The 23846-nt window shown below is 34.7% G+C and overlaps 2 protein-coding genes and 1 non-coding gene across 3 annotated transcripts; 2 read left to right on the top strand and 1 right to left on the bottom strand.

Annotated features, from left to right (window-relative positions):
- The first annotated feature begins 843 nt into the window (after positions 1-843).
- LOC126668640 (probable terpene synthase 3) lies at positions 844-1254 on the top strand. The gene is made up of 2 exons (XM_050361828.2): positions 844-947; positions 1026-1254. The coding sequence occupies exons 1-2, from the start codon at positions 868-870 to the stop codon at positions 1189-1191; spliced, it is 246 nt and encodes an 81-aa protein (XP_050217785.2). The 5' UTR covers positions 844-867; the 3' UTR covers positions 1192-1254.
- Positions 1255-3857: 2603 nt separating this feature from the next.
- LOC130015126 (uncharacterized) lies at positions 3858-5715 on the bottom strand. Its single transcript, XM_056104691.1, has 3 exons — positions 5581-5715; positions 5148-5234; positions 3858-4598 (listed from the first exon to the last, which is right to left on the bottom strand). The coding sequence occupies exons 1-3, from the start codon at positions 5713-5715 to the stop codon at positions 3858-3860; spliced, it is 963 nt and encodes a 320-aa protein (XP_055960666.1).
- Positions 5716-21075: 15360 nt separating this feature from the next.
- LOC126670903 (small nucleolar RNA R71) lies at positions 21076-21182 on the top strand. The gene has a single exon (XR_007638892.1). It is a non-coding gene; the product is annotated as a small nucleolar RNA R71 (small nucleolar RNA).
- The last annotated feature ends 2664 nt before the right edge of the window (positions 21183-23846 follow it).

Genomic DNA, 23846 nt, shown 5'->3' with positions numbered 1-23846 from the left:
TTTGTGTTGTATCCAATTAGTGGTTTATTAATTCTTATCGTTCTTCATACTAATTTCTGGTGCACTCCAAATTACAGGTGATGCTTTTTCCACTGTTATAGGTGAGAGGCCTCCCGGTCGTGCATTTTTTTATGGAAAAGGGGTTGCGAGAAGCAATTTGAAGAACGGAGAAGGAAGCAGTTCTTTATTTGATGGAATATTTTCCGTTTTCTAATTTTGGTGAATATTTTTGGTTTGTGATGTAATGGATGGAATATTTTTGTGATGAAATAGATGAATGGAGTATTTTCGTGATGTAATGGATGGTATTGTTCGTTATGTGATGTAATGGATTGAATATTTTCCGATTTTGAATTTAATAAATATTTTCCGTTTTTTAATTTTGGGGAATATCTTATGTTTCCAATTTTATTGAATGTTTTCTGGTTCTAAATTTAGCGAATAATTCGAATTTTAATTTATGTTCCTCAAATAAAAACCGTTGTCTTTTCTATATAAACCGTTGCTTAAAGTTTTAGTCAAACCATTGCAAATAGTATAAATAAATGTTGCATAAAGTACTATATAAAATGTTGCCTTATAAAAAGGATTGTTGTCTAAACTACATTATTCAAGTGTTACATAAGATGTTTAAAACCGCTGCGTTTGCTATTAATTGCAACGGTTTTATTTATATTACTATAGATTAAAAAACCTGTTGCAATAGCTATTAAAACATATTGCAGCGGCCGCAAATGTAGCTGATTTAAAACCGTTACAGTAGACTTACGGCAATGGTTTTTGTACATTATGCAACAGTTATTCACTGTTGCTGAAAGTGACTTATGTGGTAGTGTCGGAAGAAAAGTGTTGTCTAAAACTATTGTAATGGTCTCTGTTTTGGATGACATTTATGATATTCATGGTACAATCGAAGAACTTGAGCTTTTCACTGATGTAATCGAGAGGTTGGTTGCAAACGATTAGTACAACTTAATCTCTTGTCCAACTTTTACCAATTTTAGACTAATGTAATTGAGTTTCAGGTGGGATTTGAGCATGAAAAATCAACTTCCAGATTACATGATATGGTACTTTGAAGCATTAATAGATTTCTTTGCGGAATTAGAGACCAAAACAAAAATGGAAGGGAGGCCATTCTGCATTTATTATGCAAAGGAAGCGGTGAGTTTACTTGCTTTGATCGGGTAATTGATCCTTTTGGTACAAACTATCGTATTTTTTTTCATTCTGTTTACTAAACTATAGTTTTATTTCAACAAGACGTTTTCCGCCGTTAAATAATTATGTGGCAGCCAAATTTTATTTATTTTTTACGTGAAAACTTGCAAGGTATATGTATAATTCGATCTAAAAACTATAGTATGCATATGTCACATATTTTCAAAATAAAACCAGCAAAATTCAATTGTCACGTGTTAAATGTGGCTGCTACACATACATTTTGACATGAAAACACTAAAATTCAAATTTAGTAACCAAAATTAAAAAAAATATATATAATTTAGTCGATTACCCTGCTTTGATGAGTTAACCTTCATTTTTATTATGTAAGTGACTATATTAAAACTCTATAAGAAAATTTAATTCGATTAGAAAGTAATGAAATTTAAGGTAAAAAAGCAAGCCAGAGCCTACCTGACTGAAGCAAGATGGTTCAACAATAATTACGTACCAACGTATGAAGAATATATTTGTAATGGTGTGATCAGCTCTACATATCCCATTTTGATTACCTTATCCTTCTGTGGAATGGGAAAATTTGCTTCCAAGCATGTTTTTGATTGGCTGTTTGCTCGACCTAATAAACTCCTATATGTTGCATCATTTGCAGCAAGACTCGCAGATGACATACAGTCTCATGAGGTAATCAACGCGGAAAATGATTTTATATATTTAAAATTATGATCGAATTGATATGAACATTTTTAAAAAAAGTTTGACAGTCAGGTTTGTCAATTTATAGCTGCCGACAATTATATTCAAACAGTAAATAAAAATGAAAGGCCTAATTGATAAAAAAAAATGGCTTAATTTCTTAAAAAAACCCCACCTTGTATTTTTTTCGTTAATATCCTGACTTTGTAAAAAAACCATTTGTACCCAATTTTGAATTTTTATATTTCATCTCTACCCAAAAGTATTAAATTGTACTCTTTTCATTTGAAAAAGAGTTTAAAACAATCCTTCATTTTTAACTTATATACTAATTAGATATTAATGTTATTAATAGTACAAAAATACCATCTTCTTCAAAAAATTAAAAATAATAATAATTTTTTATAATTTTTTTTAAAAATATTTTCGAATATTTTTTTTAATTTTTTTTAATTTTTTAAAAAATATTTCCGACAAAAAAATTAAAAATAATAATAATTTTTTTAATTTTTTTATTATTTTATAAAATTAAAAAAATTAATTAATTATTTGGATGTATTTGATTATTTTTTAAGTTTAAGGATTTATTTGTATTTTTAAAAATAGAAAAAAGTATGTTTTAATCTCTTTTCCAAATGAAAAGAGTATAATTTAATGCTTTTGGGTAGGGATGAAACATAAAAACTCAAAATTGGGTACAAATGGTGTTTTTACAAGGTCAGGGTATAAACGAAGAAAAAGTGTAAGGTGGGGGGTTTTTAAGGAATTAAGCCAAAAAAAATTGATCTCTTAACTTATTTTTATGATAAATTAAAAAAAAATTAAAGACATATATCTTTTCTATAAAATTTATATGTTATTGTTAAAATATTTTTATTATAATACAAAATTTTAGAAAATATTTCTCCATATATTTACTAATTTATCATAAAAATAACTTAAAATACTGAATTATATTCTATTTTTATCGATTCGACTCTGCATCTTTGGCATTTTGCCTTTGAATATAATTATGAATACTCGTAAACTTAATCGATTAGATTGTCGAAATTATTTTTTCAAAATATTTTTGTTAACTTTATCATAGTTATTGAGATATTAAATTAAATAACTTTAGGTAAAATAAATTTATCTACTCAAGATTTTAATATTTTTGCCAAATATACCACGATTTGTAGATTTTGCTAGTTTGATCCAGCATCTTTTTAAATAACTGTCACGACTTATTTGGAGTTGACATGGCGCGAGGTTGTATACGCCACATAATATAAATTATGTACACGTGGAAGAAAAATAGTACGTCACATCAACTTAAAACAAGTAATGGATATATTTGACAAAAAGTAAAAAATTAATGGATCAAACTGGCAAAATTCAAAAATCGTGATATATTTGGAAAAAAATACTAAAATTGTGGGTAGATAAATTCATTTTTCCGTAACTTTAGTACCCATACTTAATTACATTTTGATGATTAAAACACTTAATTTGGTGCACAGTTTGAGCAAGAAAGGGGACATGTAGCTTCAGGTGTTGAATGCTATATGAAGCAGCATGGTGTGTCAAAGCAGCAGGCATATGATGAACTTGTTGTAATTTAAGAACAATAATAATTAGATTGAAAATAACACTGATTTTCTTATTCATTTACAATAACACATCATAGCCTTTTATAGGCAATTTCCTAACAATAAAATCTGAATAAACTACTAAAATATTTTAACCTAGAGATAATAGGAATATCTTAGATAGAATATTGACTTATTTTAAATTCAAATAACAACTAAAAATCTAATTTTTAATTATTTCTAACATTTTCTCTTAATTAAAAATTGCATAAAATTAAAATTTCATGAGCACTTCTCTCATCTTCAATTTTGATGAAGCACTTCTCTTCACTATGATGCACATCTCATAATTTTCACTGTAGGAGCACTTTCTCTCCAAATCATCTTTTGGTGCACATCTCACCAACAAAATTATAATAAAGTTTCTTCTTCAACTTCCGCCATTTTTGCATACTCTTCTTTTTTAAACCTGCAATATTGTTGTAGATGTCCAAATCTCTTACAGTTGAAACATTGAGGCTTGCCTTTGTGCCAACAATCATTTTCTTCATGGCCATTTTTTTTACAATGACCACACTGAGATTTTTCTTTCTTCCATGATGTTTTGGCCATTAATGCTCCTTCAGTTGTGTGTTCAATTTCTTGATTTCTCAAGATTCTTCTTTGCTCTTGAGCTTGTAATGCCTTTACTAATTCAGACAAAGATATGGTTGACAAATCTTTTGTTTCTTCTAATGAAGAAATTTTAGACTCATACTTTTCAGGCAAAGTTACAAAAAAATTTTGAATAATACGTTCATCAAGAAAATTCTTACCAAGCAACCTTACCTTGTTCGCAATGCCGAGTAATTTTTCGCTGTAACTTTTTATGCTTTCTGTCTCCTTCATCTTCATCATTTCAAACTCTCTAATTAGATTGAGTGCTTGCATATTTTTGGTCTTTTCATCGCCTTGATATTCTTGCTTGAGATAATCCCATATGTCTTTTGCGGACTCCAGTTGCATAACTCTTGAATATATTGAGTTTGACACAGCAGAAAATAAATAAGCCTTGGCTTTAAATTTTCTTGTCTTTCTTTCCTTGTGAATCTTTAATTGATTCATGGTAGGATTTGTAGGCAATGGAGGAATTGCATAGTTTTCTTCAATTGCCTCCCACAAATCCAACGCTTCAAGATTGACAGTAATTTTGACAACTCATGCTTGATAATTGTCACCATCAAAAATTGGAACTGCTAAATGTGGAAGCGATATTTCACTCTCCATTTTTTTTTTGTGTATTTCACTTCTCACAAACTCTCAGGATTATTTATGGCTCTGATACCATGTTGTAATTTAAGAACAATAATAATTAGATTGAAAATAACACTGATTTTCTTATTCATTTACAATAACACATCATAGCCTTTTATAGGCAATTTCCTAATAATAAAATCTGAATAAACTACTAAAATATTTTAACCTAGAGATAATAGAAATATCTTAGATAGAATATTGATTTATTTTAAATTCAAATAACAACTAAAAATCTAATTTTTAATTATTTCTAACGGAACTGAACAAAATAATTGTTATTACATGGAAAGATTTAAATGAAGAAATCATGAATGAAACTGGGAAAATTCCGAAGCCTATTCTCGACTGTATTCTGAACTTCGCACGCACCCTAGATGTTATTTACAAGGATGAAGACAGTTATACATTCCCCAAAAATACACTCAGTGAAATTTTAGAGAATCTGCTTGTCAATGCCATACCTATTTGAGTATAAAGCTGCGCAAGAATCTTCTGATAAAGTTAAAGTTCCAAATAAATAAAATGGGTGGGTGTATTTGTCAAGTCTGGTTGGTTACCAACGAGTTATACCTCAAATAGTATAAGTGTTGGACAGCAAACTATCAAGGGCGTGGGTTCAATTTCTCTCACAAGCGCTCTCCTTCCCAATTATAAAAAAAAGAGGAAATTAGGCTCACCACCATCAAAACCCATTTTATTCTCACAAATACGATGCGGCTGTCATCCTTCTAAGACTACGACCTAAACTGATTTTCTTTCATTTTTGATTTTTTGTTTTTTGTTTTTACCGTAAACCGCCCGACTATCTCCGCTTGGGTTCGATTCTAATCTTTATCACTTCAACTAGTGATTTTACATCGATGCTATCTTCATATCCAAATCTAACAAAATGGCCCCGACAACCACCGTTTTCTCCGCCAATGATGATAAATCCGTCGTCGGAATAGAAATTCGCTGAAACTTTTCCGGCCATGATGCAAAATTTTCGTTGAATTGGCTAAGGATTACGATGTTGGGTTGATTCAGTTGTAGTTAAATTGAAATCAACATATCTACTCCTAAAAAAACTATGTAATCTTCCCTAATTCCCGATAACGAGTTGCTAATGTTGTGCTTTATTTATAATTTCATATAATTTATAATTTTGATTTGATTGTTGAAACTTGTTTTTATAAAATGGGTACTGTATAAAAAGAATGAATTCAATGGAAGAGTTAAAAAAGTTGCACATAAAGTGTTTGATAAAAAGTCTGAGAGAGATTTTTATACTGTTTATGTACTCAATGAAATGGGAAAGTCCTTGATTCACTTAATGAAATGGAGAAAAAAGTAATAATAGCAGAGTCATTAATATTGGATGCTACTTAATTTAATATGAAATTATACATGTAGCAAGTGTAACAAGGAAATTTCAAAATGTATTACTGTGTTTCAAGTTATGGTTAATATTCACTTTCAAAATATATTAAAGTGTTTATTATATAACTTTGAAGTTGTGATTAATACACTGCAAGAAACATATTTATGTGAAATAATTATGGCTAGAGTTACTCAAAGATTCAATTAGTTTTCATATTTATTGAGCTCTAACCATATTTTTATTATTTGCCTATTCTTTGCACACTTTTGCCTAATTTTTACATTTTAACGTAAACATTATAACCCTTTTGTCTTTGCCTTTGGTGATCTGATAGTCAACTGTTGGTAAACTTATATTTAGTCAACCGATATAAATCATAAGTTTAATATTTAATAATTAAAAAAATAGTAAATTGTTTTTTAAGTAAACTGATAGTCAACCGTTGGTAAACTGATAGCCAACCATTGGTAAATTTATAAAATGGGCACATTTTAAGTTGTGATGCTAATCATATGTGTGTTAGTATGAGTGTTAGTGCAAGTGTTATTTATGGTGAAAGATTGCTTTTTTTCTAGTTCCTTTTACTAATTTCATTTTTGATTTTATCCCTGATTGGGAAAAAAAATTAAGTAGAGGGATGGAAAAAACTAAATAAAAAGACCTTAAAAATCAAAAATTGAATAACTAGAGGGACTAGAATAATTAAAAAAATAGTGCAAGGATTTTCGGAAAAAAATGATATAGTATAAGACCTCTGTATTGGAAGAAAGATGGAGTCTATGCCCGAATTAGAAAAATTAAAACATGATGTTTTGTGATTTTATTTTGTAATTAATGATTGTAATTATATCGTTGTTGGTTTACCAATGGTTTACTAATAGTATACCTAAAGTTTAATTTTAATAATACCATTAGTAAATCTTAAGTTAACCGTTGTTAATTTTATAATTATTGTTTTATGATGATCTGATTTTTTTATATAATATTTTTATTCACTTGTGTATGTGCAATGGTTTTTTTTTGTTAATTATCCAATGGTTTACTAATCGTACACCAAAAAATTTAGTAAATTATGTAATGATTTTGTTGTTGGCTTACCAATAGTATACCAATAAATTTAATTTTAGTAATATTATTAGTAAAACTTAAGTTAACCGTTGGTAAATTTTATAGTTATTGTTTTTATGATGCTCTCAATTTTTTATATAATTTTTTTTCACTTGTGTATCTGTAATATTTTTGTTGTTTGGTTAACAAATGATTTACTAATAGCACACCAATAATTTTAGTAAATTAAGTAATAATTCATTTTAGCATTCTATAATTTAAAAATAAAAAATAGTAATTTGATTTTTTAAATAAACTGATAGTAGACCATTAGTAAACTGTTAGTGAACTTATATCAGACTGTTAGTAAACTGTTAGTGAACTTATAGTGAATAGATTTTTGGTAAACCGTTAGTAAACCGTTAGTAAACTGAAATCGTATTTTTGCAAATAAAAAAAGTATTTTTATAAAAATATTTGGTCAAACCGTAAATTTTAACTAATTTTGGTCAAAAGGTATTTTTGAGAATATTTAGGTGTTTTATAGGTATTTGTCTAAAAATCCCTAAAAAAAAAGTCTGCTTGGTTTTTAGTAGATATTTTTGATGGTTTTTAGTAAATCTTTTGTGACGCAAATTAGTGAGTTGGTTTTTAGTAAATCTTTTTAACTTTATTATCGAGAATCGAGCTATTCTAACCCACTGAATCCCGCTCTGTCAAAGAAATAACTAAACTACTACATAATCAATAACCAATAATTAACTCGCTCTCATAATATTTAAAACCAAATTAAATAATAAAATTGCAATTATGAAGCAAACTCAGATATTATCTAAAATCTAACTCGCTCTCACGACATTATTTTTTAGGTTTTTGATTAATTATGTCTATTCAATTTACAATTTCTCAATTAGTTAATCAAACATTATTTATGAACTAGGTGCAATGCAATTCAAGTATTAAAGTTAATTATCAAAACACGATAATAAATATCAATTACTCCAAATCCAAAAATCGTAGGCACGGAGTAAAAGAAATAGAAAGTTAAAAAACCTTAAAATAAGTTTTGTCAAATCAAATTAGTAAAAATTATTGAGTTCCTTCATGAGAACTAGATCTCAAATGCTTTGAAACATATATTGATACTTTGAAACATATATTTATAATTGATTTCGTACAATCTATCTATATACTTATATAGATAAGAGGATATATATATTTTTTGTAATCAAGAATAATTTATTAAAATTCAATACTAATTTAACTTTTTTAAAAATTAATTATGCTTGATTTTTCCATTGTTGTAGCTAATATATTTTGAAACGATTTTCAAAAGTATTATCGGATTTTTCATATTTATTTATAAAAGTGATATCATAATTATAAAAGAACAAATAAAAATATCAAAATAGCACAATTGTAAAATTGAAGTAATAGTAGTAATAAAATAAAGTAGGAGTACTCGAAAAAATAGTTCAACATCATTTATTTTAACTTTAATTTTATATTGCAATCCAAAGTTCAAATTATTAAAAAAAACGAATCTTGATTTCTTTTTTATAAAAATCTTGATTTCTTTTTTATAAATTCACATGCCATGTTAATCAAAGTAAATATAATATGATATTAAAAATACAAAAGAGGATTTGTATTAAGTAAAAAAAAATTATAAAAAATTAGAAAAAGAACGATGTCTCTCCCACCTGCAAACCCTAACCCTAACCCTAAGACAAACACCTCCAATCATCAAACTCCGACCACCACCCAACCTCCTCCTCCTTGTCATGATATTCATCGTCGCATCCCGGTTTTTTATTTTGAAAATTATCTAAAGGATTGGACATATATCCATCTTCAACAAACAATTCTGAAATTTGGTGTGGCAGGTAGGGTAACCCTAGCAAGGAAGAGCAACGCAAGTAATAGAAGTTTTGGATTCTTTCGACCTAATCTAGAAGAGGATTTTTCAACAGTCAAATTATTCCTTATTCGGGTTAGTATTGGTTATTATCGAATTAGGGCGTTTGAATCCAGTTACCCACAATAGCCATAAAATCTCATTGTTTGATTCTCGTAGAGGTACTACTCGACCTCTTGTGCGCAAACCTCATGTTCCCCAACATATTCACAATCCAGCTCTTCGAGACTGTCGATCTTATTCTCAGGTTCTTGGAGCTGCCCCTTTGGTTTATTCTCCATCACCAGATGCTTTTTAGCACTAACGGATTCCTTAATCATTAATGTAAAAGATTTGGAATCTATTTTACAGTATGCGACTTTATTCAAGTAAAAAGGTGTTATGTTTGAGTCCTTGTCTTTCTTGGGAGGGATGGATATTTTGATTAAATTTGAGTACTCCACTGCGAAGAAGATTTTCGAAGCAATTTCGTTTCCCTCTATGTTGGATTTTCTAGAATCCTTGTGATGCTTTTTGTTGTAAGAAAAACGAGGTTTTTTGGCTGAATGTGGTAGGTGTTCTGTTTTGTGCGTGGGAGAAGGAATTTTTCATGCAACTTGATAATCATTTTGGTGACGCTATAATGGTTCACCCGTTAATTCTCTCGAAGGACAGGCTTGACACGGGCTCAATTCTGATTTCTACGTCGAAAGGATTTATTCAAGGGCAGCTTCCAATTTTGTTGAATGGAAAAGAATTCATGGTTCATATCTCTGAATATGATACTCATATTATGCTGGAAGACAAAAGTGTTGATGTTGTAGATTACGAAGATGAATTATTGGATAGTAAAGGTTTTTTTCGGATCATGTCTCGGATGCAGTTAACCACAATTCATTTGTTGTCCATGGATTGTCGAGTACCTCTTTATCGGTTTTGTTAACAATTCTGTCCATTTGGTTCATGTGAATGGCTTGTCGCAAGCTTCTGCGTACATCTCTGTTAATGACATTGCAAATAAGGGGTCTGCTGAGTCGGTAATTTCACCTACAAGTTTGCATTATTTTGATGATGCAATGCCAAGGAATTGTTTTGGTGTTATTACCCAGAGACGAAAACATAAAAGAATAGAATTTAATCTCTTTAATTCAGCCAATAGGTGACTCTGAAACTTCTGTTTCAGATGGCTTATTTGAACACAGGAATCAGATTAATTCTAAGCAGATGGTGAAGCGAAAAGAACATGGAATGTTGGTTTGCAATTGGGACTGTTTTTACAAGAAAATTAGACTAAGATCTTGGAGATTTTATCACAAGGAATTACGAAAGATCTTCAAACGAGCCTTTGAGAAGTTTCTTTCACCTAGGTTTTGCTCATTTTAATTGTCGCACATCTTTAACTTCTCTTCTTTGAATTGTCGTGGAGGATTATCGTATGCTAGGAAGAATCGTTTTATTCATTCTTTGGTTACTTCCCGTAACCTTTCTCTTTTAGGTCTTATTGAGACTACAAAAGAGTTCTTTTGATGATTTTGGTATTTGTTTGTTATGGCCTAATCTTGATTTTGATTATAGTTTCGTTCCTTCTAATGGGGCTTGTTGGCAAATAATCGCAAGTGTACGATATCGCTCAAGTAATATAACTTGGAAGACCAAGTATCGATCCCACAAGGAACAATGAACTAAACAACTAATTTCTAATATTCTTTAATTGGCTAGTAAGAAAATAAATGGATTTGTGTAAACTAATTATAATCTAAAGTGAATTAACTCAAGTAATTAGACTAAAAATCTGAAATCAAACAAATAAATTGAAGTTTAAACAATAATGGTAAAAAGCTCAAGGATTGATAATTCCAAATAAACTAGTAGAAGAATGGATCAAAATTTATCTAGTGATTTTATTATGAATCGAGCTATTCTAATGCACCGAATCCCGCTCTCTCAAGCCTCAAGGATTCAAATAAAATCACAACCTAATTAGCTAATCAATTATTAACTTGCTCTCACAATATTAAAACTGAATTAAATAACTAAATTGTAATTATGAAGCAAACTCAACGACTACCTAAATTCCAACCCGCTCTCACGGTGTTTTCCTCTAAGTTTTTAATTACCTATGTCTATTTAATTAACAATCTCTCAATTAGTTAATTAAACACAAAATCATGAACTAAGTGATCAAATTAATTCAAGCATTAATCTTAGTAATTAAAACACAATTTTACTCACTTAATAAATCCTAATCCAATTCAAAAACTAATCTAAGTGTTCATATCAATCCCCGAACAAAGGATTTAGTTACACATGCTTAAGCTTAAATTAAACAAAGAAGAAGATGAAGAATTAAACATAATTAGAACAATAAATACCGGAGTTGTCAATTTCGGAAGAATCGTCTAGATTAAACTTGAAATCTTCACAATCGTTCTTTGCAGAAACTAATAATAAACTACTTATAAACTGCTGAGAAATAGAAGCTAAAACGCTATTTTAAGAGAATGAAAAATAAAACTAATGTAGTCTAAATTATTCTACATGTTAAATTGAGTCTAGTACAAGGTCTTTATATAGTAGGAGAAGTTCCGGAGTCTTCTAATTCGTATTACAAATCAATTTGTAATAGGAATTATAATTGTAATTGGAGTAGGAATTTCAGTCCAACTCAAAATCTGCTGCACGTGTATTTTCCTTCTTTCCCGTTCGGGAAGCCATAGTTCCGTTCGTGACATGCCCAATTTTCTTCTTTCCCGAACGGAAGCCTCTTTCACGTTCGAAAAAACTGTAGACCGAAAGCTTTGAGATCTGATTCCTTCTTGAGTCCCGAACGGGACAAGGTTTTTTCGTTCGGGACTCATGCTCACTCTGCATAGTTTCCGTTCGTGAAACACTTTTTTTCGAACGGGAACAACCCCTTTTTTCCTCAATCTCGTTCGTGAACTTCAATTCCTTCGTCCGCAAGCTACGCTTTTTACTCGTACACGCAATCCACCATAATTTTGCCCCAAATAGTCGGTTTTCACCTAATTTCCACTGAAACACTAACAAACACTATTAAACGTAAAAACGCCAAATAATGTATAAAAACAATACTACACATAATGAAAACCGAGTAAAATCGACCCTAAATATAGGAGTAAAATACTCCTATCAAACCTCCTCACACTTAACCTTTGCTTGTCCTCAAGCAAGAAATAAATCTTACTCTACAAAATATGTTAGAAATCATTAGCATATAACTTAACAATAAATCAATAAAAGAAATCCCCGACCCTATGAATAATATGAAAAACAACCTTCTAAAACCGACAACTAAATAATGATGCAATCGAATAACAATAATAATTCTATGACATAATTCAATATAACAACGGTTACTAACTCATTAGTACAAGGTCAAATTGAATCACACTTCAAGCTTCACTATCACTTGCGGGACATGGAAAATAATCAATTTTTCACTTAGGCAAATCATAGCACAATTTAGTAAAAACTAAGCTAATGGCATCAATATTTCAACAAGTAGGGTGTATAACAAAGAAAGCTCACAATTGAAAACATGAATACTCACCATACGCTTGCTCATAGTCCCGGACTCCGCTACTTGATTCGGTAATCAACAAAAATCATATGGTCTTTTATTGGGTTGTAATGTGGCTAAGGTAAAGGGTAGGTAAAAAGGATAGAACAAAGGCTAATTATCAACTTAATACACTATTTATTACTACTATTAACTTCTAGGTTGATCTAACTCCGGTTTTTCGTTTATGTGAACTTATAACTTTCTTTTATTTTTGAATTACGCTTTACTCATTGCTTTTTGCAATCTCAGAATTTTTCTTACTTTTGAAGCTTTTGCTTGCAAATTTCTATCTTTTTTTTTTCTTTTTCAATCTTTTTTTTTTCAAGGCGCAATCTTAATCTTTTAAGCACAATGTAGTTCACTTTCTCTTTTCACTAATCTCGAGTTATTAATCACCTATATTCATTATAGTCATAACAAATAATATATCAAGTCGATAAGGTAAACAAAAGAGGTAAAACATAGAACGGTAAAGGGTGTAAAATATGGTAAAAACAATAAAAAAGTTTAAGGCTCAAATTGGTGTAATCTAGGGGATAAAGGGTAGTCTATTTAAGTGGTCTAAAAGAAAGGTTATACCTAATTGCCATAATCATCTAATTGTTGAAAACTCAATCGTGTAACTTTAAACGGACACCGAGCAAGTTCTAGGAATAAAACATGAAATCAACACTCACAACAAGAAATTTAAGCTCAAAACTCTCAAAAGTGTGTAGTGTTACGCCATAAACTTAATTCCTACAAAAATTATGCTACTTATGCCAAAAGTTTAAAAACGACTATAAAAATAAACAATCAACATGTCATGAATCCGCATCAAGTTATTCAATTATGTTTCAACGATTTGAACAAGTCTAAATTTTGAATTCACCCTTATTTCATCGGATTATGTCAATGAATTATTAAGTCATTAAGCAAGCATCGCTATTCAATTGTCGAATTTAAGAAATCGCGTTCATACATTCATTGATTCGGGGAAATCTAAGATTGACAAATTAATTAAGATACACACCAAATCAACTAACACTTTCATATTTAAAAGACAACGATTTAAAGCGATACAAGACCTTGAAATAAACTAATTTAACACCTAATACAATCTACTAAAAAGAAATTAACACCCTAATAAAAATAAACTAAAACTGAAAATAAAAATAAATCACCGAAAAATAACCCAAACGAAAAATAAATTTTTCTTCCCCCCTCCTCACACTATTTCTAGCTATGTCCCCAAAGCTAAGAAATAAAATAAAAATAGAAAATTGAAAAGAGTTTGGGTTTAGAAAAACAAATCTCGCTCTAGTCAAAGGCCGGTGGATCCGGTGATGGTTCCGGTGATGGATAACGCTCTCCGCCGGCGGCATTAAAATAACCCCGAAGAAAATCCTCTTGCCGATTAAGTCGTGCTCGCATTCGATCTTGCCTCCATTGTAGTTGTGCAAGACCAACATGTTGTTCACGTCGGATATCTTCAAGTAATTTTTGGTTAGTTTCCCAACCAACCCGGTTTTGCTCCCATCCGGTCCGGTTTCGCTCAACCAACTCAGAAAACCGTTGGTCAAACCCGGAAACATGAGCCGCTTCTCCGGCTTGAGAAGTTCCCGCGGGTTCCTTCCCCGCTCTTCTTCCTTCTCCTCCTTCTTCTTCCCGTGCTACCTCTTCTCGTCGTGTTCGTGCCACCAATCGTACCCTTCTATTATAGGGAATAACTCTCCCCTTCTTCACAAACCCGGCAACATCCAAATGGTTGATATTAAGAGACCGTGCTAGAATGGTCTCAAAAGTCGCCAAAGTAGACGCCGTAGGCATACAATTGTATTTCTCGGCCAAAGCACGAATAATGAAACCATAGCCAATCTTGGATAATTCGGATGGAACTTCCCTCAATCGCTTCAAAAGACGATACGCCGTGTTGACTTGGTAGGCTTCTATCTCCGTATGCAAAATAGCATTCAAAGCTAAAAGATCACTCTTGGCCACCTTCGTATATTCACCACGCCCGCCAAACGAGTGCCCAAACCACTTCACAAACACCACAATAGCTATGTCTTTGATTTCATTAATTTTGGATCCCCTTGTCCGATAATCATCACGATCCGTCAATTCTCTCCATATCTCCACTTGATCAAAATTTTGATCCCAATCTATCAACCCCGTTCCCCTCATTCCAAACATTTCCACCAAATCTTCAACACTAAGTGTGTGGCTAGTGTTGTTGATGCGGAAATAAATAGATGTAGGAGAACCGCTAACCGGTTTGAGAGTAGAGAAGAATTCAAGAGTAATTTCATCGTAAGAGTGATGACTAACCTTTGCTAATGCCGATAACCCCAAAATATCCAAATAGCGCTCCACCTCATCCTTGATGCCAAGGCTTTCCATATCATCAAAATCGATTTGAAATGGAATTACCATTTCTCTTTCTTTGATACTCAAATATAAATCACCTTCCTCTTCCGTATGGATTTGGAAAGGTGCGTTATAGCGAGTAGTCAATATCGCCGAGGTGTTAACCCGAGATGAGGATGGAGCGGTTGATTTAGTACGTCCCCTTCCCACGGCCGGTAAGGGTGGATTCGCCGCTTCTTGATTTCTCGTGCTTGAACGACGGATTGGTTGATTTTCGGCATTCTTGCTTCGCACCATGATTGCGGAATGAGAATGTTTCTAAGCAAAAAGTTGGAGAATAAGAAAAGAAAAATATTAGAAGAAGAATATGTGTGAAATAAAAAGTAGAACAATGCAAGGTATTTATAGGAAAACTATAACAAATCTCAAGATTTCCCACCACTAAATTCAAACTCTCCATTTAATAACTTAGATTTGATTTAACGGTTTAGATTGAAACCATGTATCAATCCAAGTGAAATTTAAACACTAATGAATGGTTTGGATTTGCCAAATCATCAATCCAAGTGAAAAATTCAAATTTTTGCAAAGCACAAATCTCAAAGAAACACAAGTTTCAAAAGAAACACAAGTCTCAAAAGAAACACAAGTTTCAAAAGAAACACAAGTCTCAAAAGAAACACAAGTCCCAAGAAATCTACTACACTTTAATTCAAAATTCAAAATTCAAATTTTTCAAAATTTTTGATGCTTCCCGAACGGGAATAATTTAATCCCGAACGGGATTAGGCTTAATTCTCAGAACCCATTTTTGTCCCGTTCGAAATACTAACGAAAAAAGGCAAAATTTCCTTGTTTCCCGAACGGAAATAGGCTTTCCCGAACGGGACAAAGGCAAAATTTGCCTAGTCCCGAACGGGATTACCCATTCACGTTCGAAAAAGTTAGAAGCCGAGGGCTCTTTCTCGAACGGGAATAGTGTGTCTCGTACGGGACAAAGGCAAAATTTGCCTAGTCCCGAACGGGATTAGCCATTCACGTTCGAAAAAATGGGGGCTGAGGGCTGCTTCCCGAACGGAAATAGCCTTTCCCGAACGGGACAAAGGCAAAATTTGCCTAGTCCCGAACGGGATTAGCCATTCACGTTCGAAAAAAATGGGGGCTGAGGGCTGGGTTTCGAATGAGAAAGGTTTTTCACGAACGAGATCCTCCTGAAATCTTGTATATACCTGCATAAACACACAAAAACACACCCCGGATTTAAACGGAAATAAATAAACAAATAAAAATTAAATACGCATAAAAAGAAAATAAAATAAATAAAACAAAACACGTAACCTCTCGAGATTGCCTCTCGAGTGCGCTTTATTTTCGGTCAAAAGCTAGACCGTGGCCCGGAATTTATGTAGGAGTGGTGAACGTGATTTGTTCCACTACTTGCTCCGTCAAAGGTCCAAGATACGGCTTGCACCGCTGTCCATTTACTTTGAAGATTTCACCACTAGAATTCTCCAATTCCAAAGCTCCATGACTTGCCACCGTTCGAATTTTGAAAGGACCGCTCCAACGAGATTTTAATTTCCCGGGAAATAATTTGAGGCGTGAGTTGTAGAGCAAGACAAAAGAGCCCTTCACAAAAGTTTTAGGCACGATATGAGCGTCGTGCCATCGTTTCGTCTTTTCTTTGTAAAGCTTGGCGTTTTCATAAGCATTTAACCGAAATTCGTCCAACTCATTGAGTTGAAGCATACGTTTCTCCCCCGCCGCTTTAAGGTCAAAATTGAGCTTTTTAATGGCCCAATACGCTCTATGTTCAAGTTCCACCGGAAGATGGCATGCTTTCCCAAAAACAATACGATATGGAGACATTCCGAGGGGCGTTTTAAAAGCCGTACGATATGCCCATAATGCATCATCTAGTTTCAGTGACCAATCTTTCCTTGTGTTATTAACCGTTTTCTCTAGAATTCTCTTTAGCTCACGGTTAGAAACTTCAACTTGCCCGCTTGTTTGAGGATGGTACGGAGTAGCGACCCGATGATAGACTTTATATTTCCGCATCAAGGCATCGAATTGCCTATTGCAAAAGTGAGATCCACCGTCGCTTATTATTGCTCTAGGAGTCCCGTATCGATTCATCAAACGTTTAAGAAAATCCAACACTACTTTGGCATCGTTAGTGGGTAATGCTTCCGCCTCTACCCATTTTGAAACGTAATCTACGCACACCAATATGTATTGCTTTCCAAACGACATAGGAAAAGGACCCATGAAGTCTATTCCCCACACATCGAAAAGTTCCACCTCTTGAATGTTGGTAAGCGGCATTTCATCTCTCTTAGATATGTTCCCCACTCTTTGGCATCGATCGCAATGACTAACAAAGTCTTTTGCATCGCGAAATAGCGTAGGCCAAAAGAATCCGCACTCTAGCACACGAGCGGCGGTCCTTGATGTACCATAGTGACCCGCATAGTCCGAGGAATGGCATTGACTAAGTATAGGCATCATCTCTTGTAGTGGTACACATCTCCTCAAAATCCCATCTCCACACACCTTGAAGAGGTACGGTTCCTCCCATAGAAACCGTTTAGCATCGCTCAAGAACTTCTTCCTTTGGTGGTAAGTCAAATCCGGTGGCATTATTTCGGAAGATAGATAGTTTGCGATATCCGCATACCATGGCGTTTCCACTTCCGAAAGTACCATCAACATCTCATCCGGAAACGTTTCATTAATCTCTACGCCACTTATAATTGGTTCCGGAATCTCTAACCTTGACAAGTGGTCGGCGACGACGTTCTCCGTTCCTTTCTTGTCGCGAATTTCGATGTCAAACTCTTGCATGAGAAGCACCCATCGGATTAGTCTCGGTTTAGCATCTTGCTTTGCAAAAAGGTATCGAAGGGCCGCATGGTCCGTATAGATGATAACCTTAGAGCAAAGTAAGTACGACCGAAATTTATCCAATGCGAACACCACCGCAAGCATCTCTTTTTCGGTGGTGGTGTAATTGAGTTGAGCACCCGCCAATGTTCGGCTCGCATAGTATATCACGTGAAGCTTTTTCTCCCTCCGTTGCCCCAATACGCACCCAAGTGCTATATCGCTTGCATCACACATGAGTTCGAAAGGAAGAGTCCAATTGGGTGATGAAATAATTGGGGCCGATATAAGGGCTTCCTTCAACCTAGAAAAAGCAACAAGGCAATCATCAGTAAATTCATAAGGAATATCTTTAACAAGCAAATTAGTTAAAGGACGAGCAATGGAAGAGAAATTTTTGATGAATCGTCGATAAAACCCGGCGTGCCCTAAGAAGGCACGAACTCCCTTTACGGTAGTTGGTGGTGGTAATTTCTCGATGATTTCCGTTTTTGCTCTATCTACTTCAATGCCGTCCTTGGAGATTTTATGTCCCAAGACAATTCCCTCTTCTACCATGAAATGGCACTTCTCCCAATTCAAGACTAGATTGGTCTCCTCACACCGGGCCAACACTCGTTCAAGATTATTTAAGCACATCTCAAAAGAGTCCCCGAATACCGAAAAATCATCCATGAAGACTTCCATAATATCTTCAATCATATCGGCGAAGATGGAAGTCATACATCGTTGAAATGTTGCCGGTGCATTACAAAGACCAAAAGGCATCCTCCGATAAGCAAACGTTCCATAAGGACATGTGAAAGTTGTTTTCTCTTGGTCATCCGGGAAGATAAGAATTTGATTGTACCCGGAATATCCATCGAGAAAACAATAATAAGCGTGGCCCGCTACCCGCTCCAACATTTGATCGATAAATGGTAACGGAAAATGGTCCTTCCTCGTCTCCGTATTCAACTTGCGGTAGTCAATACAAACACGCCATCCCGTTACCGTCCTAGTGGAAATTTGCTCACCCTTCTCGTTCTCAATCACCGTCATCCCCCCTTTCTTTGGAACGCATTGAATGGGACTAACCCACGCACTATCGGATATGGGGTATATAATTCCGGCGTCGAGAAGTTTTACTATCTCTTTGTGCACGACCTCCTTCATATTTGGATTCAAACGCCTTTGTCTTTGAGCCGATGCTCTTGACTCATTTTCTAGGTGGATCTTGTGCATGACCACCGAGGGACTAATTCCTCGGATGTCCGAAATTTGCCAACCGATCGCCAATATATGTTTCTTCACCACTTTGACAACTCTCGCTTCTTGTGTTTCCGACAAGTTGTTTGAGATGATGATGGGAAGAGTCATGTTGTCGCCCAAAAACGCATACCGTAAGTGAGATGGTAACGTTTTAAGCTCAACCTTTGGTGGAGAGATAGAAGAAGGTGGTGTCACGCTCTCTCTTCTAATCAAATTTTCGGCTTTCGGCTCATCTTCTTTGGAATATTCTTCCCCGGAAGTTGCTTGTGTCTCCTCGGAATGGAATATGACTTTTGAAACCGGGAAAAGTTCTTCCACGAATCCATCAATCATATCCAATTTCATGCATTCCACCTCTTCAAAAGTGTTGCGCATAATCCTTTTCATATCGAACTCTACTTTGTCATCATCGATACGCAAAGTGAGTCGTCCGGCGTGCACATCTATCAATGCCCTCCCCGTGTTCATGAAAGGACGCCCAAGAATCATAGGGCATGTTTTATCCGCCGCATAGTCAAGTACGACAAAATCCACCGGAAAGATGAATTTGTCTACTTTGACTAGAACATCTTCTACCACTCCGTATGGCTTTTTTAGGGAGTGGTCCGCCAATTGAAGCATCATTGATGTTTGCTTCAAAGTTTGATCACCAAAAATATCCCTGAAAAGAAACAAAGGCATTAGATTGATACTTGCCCCTAAATCACATAGACAATTAATTGAATTTAAATCGCCTATTTTGCATGGAATTGTAAAACTCCCTGGGTCCTTAAGCTTGGTGGGCAAGTCACTAAGGATGAGTGAGCTACAATTTTCCGTTAGGGAAATTGTGCCTTTGTCGTCCCAACTCCTTTTCTTCGTTATGATTTCTTTGAGGAACTTCGCGTATTGAGGCATCTCACGCAAAGCATCCGCAAAGCTTATATTGATTTGGAGTTTCTTGAAAATTTCCAGAAATTTATGGAATTTTTGGTTATCCGGCGTCTTCTTCAATCGTCCCGGGAAGGGGACCTTTGGCACAAATGGAGGAGGAGGTGGCGGTTTTACATATGGAAGTTCGGTTACTTCCTCCTCATTTGTTACCGTTGTTGAATCGATCGCTTTCTCTTTACTTGCATGTGGATCATCAAGTTCTTTCCCGCTTCGGAGTTCAATGGCTTTGACTTGCTCCCTTGGATTTGACTCCGTCGTAGACGGTAAACCCCCTTGAGCTCTATTTTGAAGCGAGATGGCAAGTTGAGAAATTTGAGTCTCGAGATGGTGATTGACGGAAGCTTGGTTCTTAAAACCGGTTCTAACTTCCTCAATAAGCTTGTCAATCTTGCTCCCCTCATCCGTATTCCGATTTTGAAAACCGGGTGGGGGTTGTGGTCGGTAGTTGTTGAAGTTGCCTTGGTTTTGTGGACCACGGTTTCCTCCTTGAAAATTTGCTCCTCCCATATTTGGGTTGGCATTGGCTTGACCCGCATTTTCCCTCCACGAAAAAATAGGATGATTCCTCCACCCCGGATTATAGGTGTTGGAATATGGGTCATTGCCTTGCCTTTGTCCATTGACATAGTTGACTTGCTCATTTGAGTTTTGATGTAGGACGGGGCAATCCATTCCCGAATGATCGTGCCCATCACAAGTCTCGCAACCCATTTGAACTACCGCAAGTTGAGCATTCCTTTGATTTGCTTGTTGTTTGTACATCTCGAGTTGTGCTAGAAGTGTCGCATTCTTCGCTTTCATTGCTTCAAATTCTTGGGTTTGCTCGAGGGTCATTATACCCTTTTGAGGTGGTTGCCTCAACCGCTCGGTTGACCAAGAACAACTATTTGTAGCGAGTTCCTCTAGCAAGTTATTGGCCTCATCATAAGTTTTCTTCATAAGTGATCCTCCCGATGCCGCATCAATCGTTGCCCGTGTAGCCTCATTGGTACCATTGTAGAAAATAGAGACAAGATGCTCCCTCCCTAGATGATGATGCGGACAATTTCTTTGAAGCTCTTTGAAGCGTTCCCAAGCTTGGTATAGAGATTCACCATGTAATTGGAGAAAATCTATAATTTCCTTGGTCATCCTTGCGGTCTTACCCATAGAGAAATACTTATTGAGAAAAGCTTGTGCCAATTGCTTCCATGTTGTGATTGAGGTGCTTGGAAGTGATTGAATCCAATTCCTCGCCTTATCCCTCAAAGAGAAAGGAAAAAGACGAAGCTTGATTTGATCCTCCGTCACATTATGGATTTTGAATGTGTTGCATACCTCCGTGAATTTTGAAAGATGGGCGTTTGGATCCTCGCGTTCCAACCCATAAAATTGACAACGACTCTCAAGTAGTTGAATCGTTCCCGGCTTGATTTCAAAATTGTTAGCGAGTATAGGAGGTGCAAAGCATCCATAGTTGGCGTTGTCTACGTTGGGTAAGAAGAATTCACCCAAGGTACGTCTTGCGGGAAGAGGGGCGACCCTCTCGTTTGGCCTATTAAGAGCTAGGCCATCATGTAGTGGTGGTGGAACAATCCCCTCGTGATTCAACGGAGGATTACGGTCGTCTTCCATTGTTTTGGATTTCCGCGCTGTTTTTCGGATACTTCTTTCGAAGGATGTTAAATCTGACTGAAACGGTTCTAGCGGTTTTCTGGCACGTCGTGTATTAGGCATACACTAACCAAAACTCCTGCGCAAACACAATACTACACATAATGAAAACCGAGTAAAATCGACCCTAAATATAGGAGTAAAATACTCCTATCAGGGCTTCGGGTGGATTATTATGTATTTGGAATCATGATTTGATCTCTCCTTTGAGAATTTTTAAAGCTAATAGATGGATTAGCTTAGAATTTAGTTGGGGTGAGTTATATATCCGATTCATCTTGGTCTATGCTAGGAATTGTGCTAGGGAAAGGGCTTTGCTTTGGCGAGAAATTCTTCTTTATCTTGCTTTGGATCTGATTCGTATTGTTATGGGTGATTTTAATAAAATTTTAGAGCCTTTCGAGCGTTTTAATTGCAATAATTACTCGGCGTTTATGCTTGACTTCTCTACTTTTATCTCTGATCCTTTTTTGGTTGAGTCTATTCTGCAAAGCAGGTTCTTCATGTGGCATAATACTTTTACTAGATCAAAGATCGATCGTTGTTTCATGTCTCCTTTGGCTTTCACAGTCTGGACGAATGGTATTCTTATGGCCCTTCCTAAGTCCTATTTGGAAAATATCCCCATTCTTTATAGTTCGTATTTGGCTAAGGATTGGAGCGCAAAGTGTTTTAAATCGATTAACGCTTGGTGGAGTAATAAAGATTTTAGTTTGTTTGTGAAGAACACTTAGGTCTCTATCTCTCATAAGCTGCCCGACACTAATCTCGTTTTTAAGCTAAGGGAGCTTTGTATAGCTATCAAAGCTTGGAACCGATATATTTTTGGTGATATGAATGCCAATCTTGCTAGTCCACAGGCGGACATTTTTTCTCTTGAAGCCCAGACAGATTTTAATAGTTTATCGGAGGAAAACAGTACTAAGCTTGTTGGTCTTAATGCCGAGTTTGATCAGCTTTCTAAACACTTAGAATCTCTTTGGCACCAAAAATCAAGGCTTAACTGAAATCTTAACGGAGATAGAAATACTAAGTATTTTCATACAATTGCTTATATTCACTCAAAAAGCAATAGTATTTCAGAAATCTAATTGATGGGATTACTTATTCTTCTCCGTCTGATAGTAAACAACAGGTCCGATCTTTTATAAAGACCTTCTTAAACAGGGTTCTACTGTTACCTATCGGTTGTATGATCTTCATATTCGGCCTCTTCTGCTTCTTAGGCTGCGTCACTTTCAGCTAATTTTACTGAAAAAGAGATTTTGGCCATTTTATTGAGTTGTGACATTAATAAAGCCCCAGGCCTAGATGACTTTAATTACTTTTTTTACACAAAGGCATGGCTATTTCTTAAGGACACTTCCTCTCCCTATTTTCAGGTTTCTATAATTCTGCTTCCTTTCCAGTTAGTATCAACACGGCTTTCCTGGTTTTGATTCCTAAATTTCAAGGGGCCTATGATATTAAGGATTTTTGACCCATCAGTCTAATTAATTGGGTGTTTAAACTAATATTTATAGTTCTCGCGAATAGACTGTCTCCTGCTCTTCCTCTTATTATTCCTGAAAATCAATTCAGTTTTATTAAAGGCATGAGTATTCACGATTGCCACATGATTGCCACAGATCTTATCCATCTGGTGAAACGTAGACGAGACCAAGTTTTTATTATTAAGCTGGATTTCAGGAAAGCTTTCGACTCTATCTCTTAGAGCTTCATTCAGAATATGCTTCACAGGATGAACTTTGATTAGAAGTGGATTGAATTTCATTCATTTTTGATTCAGCGTAGCTCTCTGTTCGTTTAAATGGAAGTCCCACGTAGAATTTTTATGGGCAGAGGTGTTCATTAGGGAGATCTTATCTCTCCCATGCTGTTCGTTTCGGCCGTGGATAGTTTGCGAGCTCTTCTCTCCAAAGCGGTAAACTTGGGTCTTTTCAGGAGATCATATAGATGATCTGGATGATGATGTTTTCATTTTGCATTTTGCGGATGACACCCTCCTTTGTATTCTGAATGATTTACAGATGTTTGACAATCTTCTTTGTATTTTGTGTTGTTTTGAGTTGATTTCTGGGCTTAAAATTGTCTATAATTGGTATTAATATTAATTCTTCATCTCTTGCTAGTGCTTTGGTCATT

The sequence above is a fragment of the Mercurialis annua genome, linkage group LG2 (assembly GCF_937616625.2).
Source record: "Mercurialis annua linkage group LG2, ddMerAnnu1.2, whole genome shotgun sequence".
Lineage (NCBI taxonomy): Eukaryota > Viridiplantae > Streptophyta > Magnoliopsida > Malpighiales > Euphorbiaceae > Mercurialis > Mercurialis annua.
The sequence above is the reverse complement of the archived record's forward strand: the minus strand, read 5'-3'. Positions and strand labels throughout refer to the sequence as shown.

What these genes read in the sequence shown, in the direction of transcription:
- LOC130015126 (XM_056104691.1), bottom strand. Translation starts at nt 5,715, where the DNA reads ATGGCCGGAAAAGTTTCAGCGAATTTCTATTCCGACGACGGATTTATC. An exon ending in ATGTAAAATCACTAGTTGAA is followed by an intron (nt 5,235 to 5,580) that starts GTGATAAAGATT and finishes TAACTTTATCAG; the next exon opens with AAGATTCTTGCGCAGCTTTA. An exon ending in TGAGTGTATTTTTGGGGAAT is followed by an intron (nt 4,599 to 5,147) that starts GTATAACTGTCT and finishes GATTTGTGGGAG; the next exon opens with GCAATTGAAGAAAACTATGC.
- LOC126668640 (XM_050361828.2), top strand. Translation starts at nt 868, where the DNA reads ATGGTCTCTGTTTTGGATGACATTTATGATATTCATGGTACAATCGAA. An exon ending in TTCACTGATGTAATCGAGAG is followed by an intron (nt 948 to 1,025) that starts GTTGGTTGCAAA and finishes ATTGAGTTTCAG; the next exon opens with GTGGGATTTGAGCATGAAAA.